General features: G+C 35.1%; 2 protein-coding genes across 2 annotated transcripts; one reads left to right on the forward strand and one right to left on the reverse strand.

Annotated features, from left to right (window-relative positions):
- Window positions 1-566: 566 nt before the first annotated feature.
- LOC111632181 (BTB/POZ domain-containing protein KCTD5-like) lies at window positions 567-3,576 on the reverse strand. Its single transcript, XM_023376547.1, has 2 exons — window positions 3,257-3,576; window positions 567-818 (listed from the first exon to the last, which is right to left on the reverse strand). Exons 1-2 carry the CDS (start codon window positions 3,464-3,466, stop codon window positions 684-686), a joined length of 345 nt encoding a protein of 114 aa, XP_023232315.1. The 5' UTR covers window positions 3,467-3,576; the 3' UTR covers window positions 567-683.
- Window positions 3,577-9,902: 6,326 nt separating this feature from the next.
- On the forward strand, window positions 9,903-11,327 carry LOC111632184. The gene has a single exon (XM_023376548.1). The coding sequence runs from the start codon at window positions 9,990-9,992 to the stop codon at window positions 11,130-11,132; it is 1,143 nt and encodes a 380-aa protein (XP_023232316.1). The 5' UTR covers window positions 9,903-9,989; the 3' UTR covers window positions 11,133-11,327.
- Window positions 11,328-12,353: the final 1,026 nt, after the last annotated feature.

Below are 12,353 nucleotides of genomic sequence, written 5' to 3' on the forward strand. Positions count from 1 at the left end.
TTGAAATTTCACAGATCTAATTAAATGCGATGATTATTAATAATGTGATTACACATTATTAAGATTATCAAATTTTAATTCTGTATTATTGTGAAATGTATCAGTATTAAATATTAATAATTTACATAAATTAAGATGATTAGAAAGAGTGTAAATACCGCATATTTCCACATATAAGACGATAGTTGAGTCATAAAAAAAAAAGCCCCCAATATCTGGGGTCGTCTTATAGGACAGATACAAAAAAAATTACATTGAAATTTATATAAATTAAAATCAATATAAAAAAACAGAAAAACCACAATTATTTACTAGTAGAGAGTAGGGTATGTCAATAAAATAGAATAGCCCATGCGATGTTTTTGTGAATAGTCAAGGTCATTACCCGAATGCCTGAATCAATGCGAATGTTTGCAACAATAGCAAGGAAGTGCTGCCAGATGGGAGAAAATAAAATTTGTTCATTCAAAACATTACGAATAGGACATAATTCTGTATATGCTATACAGTATTATTATTCAGATGATGATCGCTGAGCTAGACTAAATTCATAGGCTGTTGATAGTTTGGGAGTTGTCTTATAGGACAGATATATGCTAAAACTATAAAACTTTCACGAAAAATTATACCTCATCATATCTGTGGACATATAGAGTAAATATATTATATAATTATTAGTATACTTAATGAAGAGTTTTCTTAGCTTTACCTTCTTCGGCTAAAGTTTTGTTAATAACTAACTTTCCATGTCGTAAATAATTAAGTACTGGACCAAAATAGTCTGGATCTCGATCAATTAAGTAAGCTCCGGTTTCATCCTAAAATTAAAAAGTAATGAATAAACAAGTGTGAAGAAATTTTAGAAAAAAAGCAAACATTTTCAGTTGTAAAATTATCATAATTTTATAAATATTACAACATTTGTTTCTTTCTATGTGAAATATCACTTCATAACACTGAACGCCTTTTGTTATTTCCCATATCCACATACACATTTTGGGAGCATAATCTCTTCTTATCAGAAAGGGTACCTGTTATTTACATTTAAAATGTTTATATTAATTCAAGTATTATTTGACAAAAATTCCAATTAATGATTATTTGATTTTCCTAATTATTTAATAAATTAGAAAACTTTTAATTGAAATTAAAAAAACAGCAAGGTTTTATTTGTTCCTAATTACAGTAGCTTTGAATCATTTCACATCCAGCACAAACATTCATATTTGTCAACTTTAATAAAAAATTCTTGTGTTTTGGGTAACCATTTTAACTTAGTAGAGACAATGGAAGTTATCTATATATTTTCCTCAATTCTTCACAAAAATTAAAATTATTTTTTCAAATTCTCCTGAATGACATCTTTCATATTGACAAATTAAGCTCACATATTTAAATATCAGTACATATTCAGTTCTGTGTTTGATCTATATAACCTGATGATGTTTATTTAATACAATTAATACATTTGTTATTAAATTATTGTATTTTTGATGGTTCTTCATGTTTTCTGGGTTTATTTATTACAGTACTCATAAAGCTAGCATAATAGTAGTGACTGAATTATACTCACTAAACAGATCTCTGATAATTGTTTTTAAATCTTCAATCATCGTAAGATAAAGTTGAGAGGATGGTGAGATGACCAAGGTGGTTCTGACACTGGCTTACCATTCTATAAATCTGAAATTGAGTCCATGCAATCAACTCCCCAGGAAGTAGTCCATCCCAGATATGTTAAGCCCCATCCCATGCCTTCACCTCCCAAATGGCCTGTGGCTTGACCAAATACATGATGGGTAGGATTAAAACAACTCTCTTAATGCCTATAAGATGGAAAGAGAGAAAGACCCATGGCTCAGGAAGACTATATATTGGCTAAACCACCTGAGCTTAATCAGCAATCCTCAGATGCAGTATATATGATATATACTTTCACTTTCATCATGCTTTTTTTACACTTGGACTCTAAACTAATAGATCCAGCACTGGCCAGAAAAGAGTAAAAGTCATAATTTTTTCAGTTTACCCCCATAGCCCTGATAATTTGTTGATAGCTATGAAACTGGAAAGAGGGGGGAAGGCAAAGTTGGGGAATTCTCTCTTCCCCAATATTCCAATCTGAATTATCATGCATCAGGAGTTTGAGGACACCACATTAGATTTATATTCAATCATCCACCAAATTTGTTATTGAGATAACTGGGAGATGTAGATTGAGCCAGATTGCTTTGAAGAATGGCATCTTTACTGGATTATTTGCATTCGATATACCACAAACCCATCCTAACAATAATATTTTTAGGTACAAATACAGTTCTGAATAAGGCAATTGTGACCTTGGCAAGTCCGGAAGATATGAGCAGAAGAGAAAATATGCAGAGGCAATGTGGAAAAGGAGATAAGGTACAAGAAAAGGGGATACACAAATGAGATAATGTAAAAAAAAACATAGCTCTGCAGATGTTTTGGCCAGCAAAGCCTTTCCAGGCCCCAAGAATTACACCCCTTCTGGTGTCCCTTCTTGAGTCACGAAAACTTTGGAGGCAAATGTCTCACCAAGAGTCACAGTTAGAGATAAGGTTCCTTTGACTTTTTGGTAATCTAGAGAGAGTCTAAAATTTTGGGGTATAATTACCTCCAAACGAGACAGTCGGGACTTTATCAGAACCAAGATCATACCCACAGGAGCAAAATGTCAGAGGAACCTTTACATGTAACCCTCGGTGAGATACTGCCACCAAAAATTGGCCTACTTTTGGTCCCAGATTGGGAGTTGCATTGTTCTGCCAGACTATTGCATTGACTACTTATCCCCAGGCAACTATGCTGGCCCACTCGACCGTTCTCAGAATACTCAACATTATACAGTTTCAGGGGGACTGCGAGAGCTTACACCCCATGCGAACACTTCGGTGCGAGCAACGGTTCACACCGAAGTGCACAACTATATGCAGAACATTGCTCGTCTCGAATGACACGCATAGAGAATAGGCAGTAGTACCGGTAACGGTAAATCTGACCTTTGGAGGCAAATACATACAGGTATGGTTCCATTGACATTTTTGCTCGTTCAGAGGGGTCTATAACTCAGGGGTGGCAAATCCCTCATTCAGGGTTTACATCGTACCAATATGAGGTCCAAAGTCTTCATTCAGGACTGCAATTCTACTGATTTTTACATAAAAACATCAATAAACGAGATAACGATTATTGAAGACACATCAATTTATACAAAAACATTGGCAGAATTTACCTTTTTGGGGTTGAGGTCGGGGTCATTTTGGCACAGGCGATACAAGTAGGAGTTGGGATCCCTGCAGAGAGTGGTTCTGGTTGTCAAGAAGTAAGTCCCTCCGACGTTCAATCGCACCCATTGATCGTGACGAGTTTTATCGTCGTTCTCTCGCTCGTAATACATTTCTTCGTCCGAGTTATTTAAATGCATCTCTATAAAATGATTCATATCATTACCAAAAATATTTAAAAATTAAGATTGATAAAATGCGTTTCGCTCGATTTGTAAACTCTTCTGACGTTTTACGTAACGAGCGTTATCATTCGTCAATATTTACTGACGCATCTGGCAACACTAATAAATTTGGGGCGTTGTTTTAAAATTTGTCATAATTTTTTTTTATAAAATAATTTTTTTAAATTTGGATTTAATAAAATAATTATATATTTATTTAGTAATTTAAAACGAATTTTAAAATTAAAGTTTCTTTTCTTTTAGCAAAAGAGATGTTTTTAAAATTTGATTTTGGATCGAGGTGGCAGCCTACCGCTCTGGGGGATCCGGGATCGAATCCGAACGGGCTGAAAAAACCTCAGGAATTTTTCAGGGGTGGTCTGTTTGGATATGTCGGGCCCAGTCCCTCACCACCCGGAAATGTGTGCCTGGCCGAACCCATAATGGTGCCCATAGTGCCCACAGGGCGGAAAGAATTTAAAAAAACCACCAAATTATATGGAAAATTCTGCAATTATTTTTCCTGTCACATCCGATATCAATCATACGCAAATTCTGAATAGCAATGATAATTAAATTTGCGCTTATTAGGACACATTCGTGGTGGCGGCAGGGCTGGCACTTTTAGGGGGCGGCAAAATTTCACAATAAATAATAACAATATCTTGTAAAAATTTGAGCCATTTCATTTCATACTTTTGTCGCACCTACGATTTGGACCGATTGAAATGAGCACGGAATTTTCATTACTTATTCTGTGACGAAACTGAATTTTAGTCTTTTAAATTGAGATACCTAAATAAAGGGGCGGCGAGATTTTCCTCTGCCCCGGGCAGCTGACACCCACGCTACGCCACTGACTCAAATCTTTGTATTCTTCTTTTAAAGCATTCCAGTTATATATAAGTTGATAGATTAATGCATAAATAAAATAAAATATTTTATTTTTCAAAAATCTAAATTTTGTATTAATTATAAAACTAAACGACGATCGACGTCATTCGTGACGTCATTACAACAATGCAATATTTAAACAATTGTTAACAGATCAACAATCAAATTAAATCATTGCTGAACTCGTCCTCGTCGAATCTTCCTTCAAAATTTTAATTGAAATCATTCAATTCTATGTCTTTTTGAAAAGTTTAGAATAAAAATTAAGAAGAAATAAAGAAAGAAAACGAAGACTAACAACAGAAATGAGGAATTCGAGAAATTCCAATGAAAACAAATTTCCGAGGATTTCGAAAATGACGGCAGCAAAATATGAACAAAGTCACAACAAAATTGGCAAATTCGAGAAAGATCAGAATACAATTAATAATGTGAGTCATTTTATTCTACTTTATAGTTAAATAGAGTACTATCGCTACCGGTGTCGGGGCTCTAATATCGACCCTCGCTGCGCTGAACGGGGCGACGTTCCGACGGGAGTCGGGACGCTATGTCGTTTCTCGCTGCGACTGAAAGGGGAAGATATCATTTAGGTAGCTGTTTTACAGTAGATAAATAAAAATGGATGATATAAATGGTCGTAGGAATGCTAAAAATTATCAAGACATGATTGGAGCCTATTATTTGCAACAGTATAACACAGGAAAACTTTGCTTATCAGCATGAGATTTTTATAGATTTTTTCTATTATTTTTAACAGCACGAGGTTGATAATGATCGTACGGTAATTTTCTATGTCGATTTTTGACTTTTTATTCTCATGTATCGGTATGACCTAAATACAGGTGCTTTAAAAAAGGATAATTAAGGCAAGGAACACACATGCGTAAAATTCGGCGTAAAAATTTTTCTGAAAAATAACTGAAAAAAGAGTAGAGCGTGTCTACTTTTTTTACGGCAAAATTCCTCCAATAAAGAGAAGTCTGTTTTGTAACGTCAAAGTAAACACGTGGTTTTTATTGTAATAATGGTGGCAATAGCGGTTAGCCCTAAAATTGTGACGGTCTCCGAGAAACGAAAAATAAATGAAACAGAAGACTATTGAATCCGTTCAACCACATCAGTGTCTTTATGACCAAAAAAAAGTGTCACGTATAAAGACACTGTGTTTAAACAAAGTTTATGAACGGCCATAGGTGCTAAATTTCAAACAACAGGTAGGTCTAGTAAAATGGATATATCGTATTTAGATCACACGTTCTTGGCCTAACTCTAGGATTTTAACAATTTTAACGAAAAGTTAAATTTTAACATTTACAGATAAAGGTTTTTTCCGTATAAAAAATCAAGGGAGAAATGTATCGTACTTATTACAATGAAGGCCGAGTGGGCTCCAAAGTAGCAATTAATATTTTCTTGTTTACTCCAGGAAATCGAATCCCGAACCTGATTCAGAAGTGATTTCTTTGCAATTAAATATTTATTTATAAATAAAAAATATTTAGAACTCTCAGCGTATACAGATTCTGCAAATGAAATTTGACCAAACATCATATATTGTCATGGGAAAAAACGGATTTATTTTTAGAAAACTACAAATACACGATAAAACAAAAAAATACACCTGTTTGAAGTAACAAGTCGACGTCTTAAGCAACTAATAAATGCTACCTAACAATACTTATAAATAAAACTATCCTTTCTTTTAACATAGCTAAACCGCTTCCCAAATAAATGTTGGTACGAATACGTCATAAAACTTGTACTTTGGTAAAAATTTGACGTCTTTGTTTTCATCAAATATAAAAAGTCGTACTGTTTACGAGTTGGTTATTCTAATAAATATCGATATCTTCCGACAACTATAACGACTTTCATATCATTTATTAATAAATTTTGAAAATAACTTTGATACCGCTATGAAATTAATAGCTTTGTATGTCTTAACGGATGTCCATTGAACTTTCAATATGACATGTGAGGAGCGGAAAACGACATATCCAGAATGGGCCACCCCGAAAAATTCCCGATGTTTGTTTACAATCCAGATTCGATTTCGGGGCAGCCTGAGCGGCGAGTCTCCATATTAACAGTTCGGCCATTCGGCCAATAGTTTTACATCTGTTGTAACGACCATGTAAAATTGCCGATTCGCGCTAAAATGTCAGAATGACGGAGTAGTTCCGGATCGTATGTGGGAGCGAATTATCCAGAGATAAACTTCACAGTTACATAATAATAATCCCGACTTATTGTTACAAAAAAATACTTACAATATCAAAACTCTTCCGTTGTTGGGAAAAGTAAAATTTCCTGGATCCTCTCCTTTCCGTGGAAGGTTCCGTCCCGCAGGTGATAATCTCCTGAAGTCTGCTCGGAGGTAGATTGCCCCGGGGCGTTGTTGAGAGTTAAATACGAGAACTACAATCTCTTTTTTCTCGTTATATCGAGCATTTCGTTATACGGACAGGAAATTTTCCACGTCTTTATACCAACAATCTTACGTAATCATTTTATAAAATTGCTTTATAACTTCGCGTTGTTCCGAGTGTTTTCGGGTCCTCACAAGGATATCGTGAAAACTTTAAAAACAGCTTATAATTGAGAATAAATTTATGCCATTCGTCTTGTATTAGGCCTGACAGCCCAGGATTTCTATATATTTTACGCAGAAAATTGAAACTAATAAAATTCAAAATTCAGATTCATTTCAGATTACTCAAAGAAAGAGAACGGAAAAAATTTTATTCCATCAGAAATATAGCTGATATTTTTTATTCATCTAAAACAATACTTAAATTGTTGTATTTTCAATATTTTAACGACCAATTTATCATTTTAATATTTTGCTTTTACGATAAACTTTACAATACGTCTGACACAACCCGGATACCAATTAACAATAAATGCCGATTTCTATAAAGTTATCCGTAAAGTTTTTATTCCATCAAAAATATATCTGATATTTTTTATTCATCTAAAACAATAATTAAATTGTTGTATTTTCAAAATTTTAACGACCAATTTAAAGATACAGACATATATATAATATACAATCAACAAAACAATAAAAAAACAGAGAAAAGAGAAACAATAATAATAAAAAAAAAATACACACAACTAATCGCAACAAAAAATTTTACAGCCCGTTTAAATTGCCCGTAAGTACTCGAATCAGTAGGTAGCGTAGTGGGGCGGCAAAATTTGACAATAAATAATAACAATATCTTATAAAAATTTGAACCATTTTATTTCATACTTTTGTCGCACCTACGATTCGGACCGATTGAAATGAGCACGGAAGTTTTCATTACTTATTCTGTGATGAAACTGAATTTTAGTCTTTTAAATTGAGATACCTAAATAAAGTGGCGGCGAAATTTTCCTCTGCCCCGGGTGACTGACACTCACGCTACGCTACTGGTATGTTGAGTGTCATTGATGACAACAACTTGGCAACGAGCCTTTTCGGTAATTGTTAACAAATCAGCAATACAAATGCAATTGTTCTTTGAAGAAAAAAAGGGTCATTTTCATATTTCCTGCTATTTTCAAGAAAAATACAATGTTGTATCGTGCTTCGAACAACTCTAACTTCCAACATTTCATAGTTGGAACGGTAAATTCGACAAAAATTCGTCTCAAAGTTCGAACATAACTTTGAAGCATAAAACGCAATCCGTTGTGAAACCAAGTCGTCTCTGGTTAAGAGCCTGTACACACTAGGCGTTTTTTAACGTTTAACGCGCGTTTTAAAGAACCAAGAGTTCTATGTAGCCGTACACACTCAAACGCGCGCTTTTGGCCAAGCGCACGTTAAGCGCTCGTTTATAGATTTTTCATAATTAAAACGCGCGGTTGGGTGCACCCAAAATTCTCTTTGTGTCTGCCAACGTCTTTTATAGCGACGATGGAGAAGCACACACAATCAATTACTTTCACGTTTATTTCCAAACTGAGCCAGTGCTAACGCCGAACTAACGCTCGTCGAACGCCGAGCTAATGCGCTCGTTAGCTCGGCGTTAAACGCGCGTTGAAAAACGCCTAGTGTGTACAGAGCTTAAGTCTACCAACACGTTTAATTAAGTAGCATTTTGTAAAAAATTATTGAGGACACGTGCCTTGGTGTCTTCCCAATCTGTCTCGAGCAGCATCCATATTCTCAAAATCCTGGATACGCCACTGATTATTAAATACGTAAAAGAATCTTGAATAGTCCTCAGTTTCTATTAGATAGTTGACAAAAAATCCGAATTCAAACCCAATTTGTAGGTTCTAGGATCTGAAATCTTTTCTTGTTCCCACAACCATAGCCAATCGAATTCATGGCGGATAGAGTTTAATCATTAACGATATAGCCATTTATATAACCGCTCACGATTTTAATGTTTATTTGTCTGTGCTTTAATTATAATTTCTCTAATTCCACAAATACTTTGTGTTATAACAAACGACAGAATTGTGTAATTTGTATAGACCGATTTTTTAAATTATATATCGAAGGTTAAAATTACTATATTTAATAATTGAATATTTTCTCATAATATTGATTTCTGACTTTGAAACTTTTATCTTAATTAAAATCTTGTATCATAAATTTTCTCTGCATTCGAACATGAAATATTTATATATTTCTTACTTACAATTTAGATAAAATTAACACGATAGGAATATTTCTTAACTAATGCAATAAATGTACACGAATCACGATGAATCAGAAAATTTCAAATACAGTACTGCAAACTTTTCCGACAGTCGAGTCGACCCCTTTAAGAATTTTTTATAACCTATCATGGACATTACTGTTAAGCTACGTGATTATAATAGGACAAGCGAACAAAACTCAATAAGAAAAAAAAAACTGTAAACTGCAAATTCCGTCGGTGTTTCTTTTATCTCGAGAACGAAGTTAGATAGATGAAAGGCGAGTCCCCGACTATGTACGAACTTCCGATGCAAACCGGAAGTCACGTCATTTCAATTTTTCAAAAATATCCCCTTAAAGGAGTTAGATAGATGACCGGCACGACTCTGTTGTTAAAGGTAAAGTATGACGTACAGGGGCAAGTAACTACTGATTTGGGAGGCTAGCATATATTTTAAATTCAATAAATGAGAAATTGCAAGCCGGCATTGATACGATGTGACAATAAAAGTACTGTTCGTGTGATTTTTCCAATTTTTATTATTTAAAATATTACATATATGTAGACAGATGCTGTAAATTACAATAAGTCTTATTGAGTTAGTGAAATTGACTGACATTGTAAATTTTTAAGTCACTTTTTTCCCATCGATTCCTGTCAATGCGCTTTGGTTTAAAGTGTATTTAGGGTGGAATATGATGGGAAGAAGGACGAAAAGCGATATTGGAGGCGCGAATACGGATAAGTGATGCTGTGAAGGCGATTTGTATTTGACAGCGGCCATACCACGTTGAAAATACCGGTTCTCGTCCGATCACCGAAGTGAAACGGCGTCGGGCCAAGGGGCAAGACGTGCGGTCGACGAGCTCCTGACCCTTTGTTCACAACGTGTGCGTAGTCGCCTTCTTTATTTAAAATATTAGCTCAATTTTAGTACGTAAGGGTGTTAGGTGTTAGGTGTTTTATCAAAGTTCGAAATGGGTTCTCATGTGGACTTTGGTAACTCTGTTTTAATAGAATTACCAAGATTTAGTGGTCCATATTTCAGAAAGGACTTTGTTACCGCTTTAAGAGACATCATCGAAACAAAGGACATTATTGGAATAGGTCCACTGCAGTTCAAATCGAAATGGATAATCACCTTAAAGACAAAAAAGGTAAGAGATGCTATTTTAAACTTAGAAGAAATTGAGGTGTCCGGTAGTAAAGGAAAAATTAAGCCAGTTATAGACGAAATAATAGAGGGAAAAATACACTGGCTCCCGTTGGAAATACCCGATATATATATACAAAAAGTCTTAGAGAAATTCGCTGAGAGCCTTGAAATAAGTAGAGAACTTAGCATAGAAGAAGGCCTTGAACACATATTCAACGGGAAAAGAATAATTAAGTTTAAGTTAAAGAAAGGAATGCAACTAGACATGATTCCGCATACAGTGTCGATATGTAACTTTAACGTATTAATAGTGCTAAAAAACCGACCCCCACGGTGCCTACGATGTGGAGAAAATGGACATATAAAAAAAAGATGTACGGCGCCATTTTGCACTAAATGCAAAAGCTTTAGACATGACACTATATCGTGTACTGGACCGACATATGCCACTCGCCTGAGGGGAGGCTTAACCAATAACAAAGACGATACCCAAAACTGCCAGAAGCAAGTAGAGGGGACGAACAAAAGAGAAGAAACGAATGAGAAGGGTGGCGAATGCACCGCGGAAGTATCGAACAAAAGAGAGGAAACGAATGAGGGGTGTAGTGAATGCCCCGCAGAAGTGTCGAAGCAGCAGGAGGCAAACGAACAAAGTAAGATAAACGAATATATAACATCACAAAATAAAAGAAAAACGAGAAGAAACACAAAGAACGCAAATGCCCAACAAAAGCAGAAAGAACCCGATACAAACGAAGGGAGCGAAACCGACACTAATAGCAACGAAAATAAGGAACGAAATATACCCGGGAAAAAGAAAAAAACACAGTTAGAACAAACAAAACGTACCAAAGATAGCAATACCAAATCGGAACCTTCAAAAGAAGGCGACGAAAAAAGTATTACAAAAAAAGAATGCGAGAAGACATGGTACATGGAAGAAACAGATACCGACGAAAATTAGAATTGTCCCCTGTAAAACAATCATGGCAATTAACATAGCCTCTATTAACATTAATGGATTAAAAAAGAGAGGAACAAATACGTTTTTAATGACCATAAAACAACGGCGTTTTGACCTCGTCTTTATCCAAGAAACACATGTAAGCAATAAAACAGATGCTACGGGAATTGCACAAAGACTGTTCCCACTGTACAATTGTCTCTGGTCCTATGGGAAAGAAAATTCGGCAGGTACAGCAATATTTGTACGATCGGACTGGCAAGTCAAAAAGACAGAAAGAGATGCGGAAGGGAGGATAATAACCGCAGATATTCACATAGACGACAAAAAAATTAGACTTTTAAGCGTATATGCCCCGGTAACACCAGGGGAAAGGATAGAGTTCTTTCGCTCGCTTGACCATTACGTGGGGACAGGGGTGGATTATATTATCGCAGGAGGCGATTGGAACTGTATAACGAATAACGCACTGGACAAGGAAGGGGGAAATGATATAACATCATGCAGAACATCAGAAACTCTAAAGAGACTAATGAGTAACCACAAACTTATAGATATATGGAGAAAACAACATTCAAACGAGAGAAAGTTTACGCATATAACCAGTAAATGTAAAACAAGGATTGACAGGTTCCTTATCCGATCCAATATGGAAGAAGCGATAAAACGCTCAGACATCGAACCATGTTGCTACTCAGATCATGAAATGATAACAATGAAAATCAACACCCTCCCCCATTGCAAACGGGGCAAAGGATACTGGAAACTAAACAATAAACTGCTAAAAAACGAAGAAGTAATTGAGAGTACAAGGAAATTTATAGAAAAGTACATACAAAAGCAAGAAGAAAAAGATATTGCGCTGTGGTGGGACAGTTTCAAGTCCGAAATAAAAGCTTTTTTCATAAAAACTGCGACAAAAAAATCCCAAGAAAGGAAATCAAACGTAAAACATCTAAAAAAACAATTAAGGTTACTGATGAATTCGCCACATGAGGACACAAATAAAATCAAACAGATAAAAGAAGAAATCAAAGAGATAGAAAAAGTTGAAGTGGAAGCAGCAGCGATTAGAGCCAGAGCCCAAATCCTTGAAGACAATGAACGACCTACCAAACATTTTATAAGAATAGAAAACACAAGAAACGAAAACAAAATGAGACAAATACAAACAGAAAATGGAATTATAAATAACAGAGCCGAAATACTCAAGGAATGCCA

This window comes from Centruroides sculpturatus, unplaced genomic scaffold (genome assembly GCF_000671375.1).
Source record: "Centruroides sculpturatus isolate CEXI.00-Female unplaced genomic scaffold, Cexi_2.0 scaffold704, whole genome shotgun sequence".
In the NCBI taxonomy this organism is placed as follows: domain Eukaryota; kingdom Metazoa; phylum Arthropoda; class Arachnida; order Scorpiones; family Buthidae; genus Centruroides; species Centruroides sculpturatus.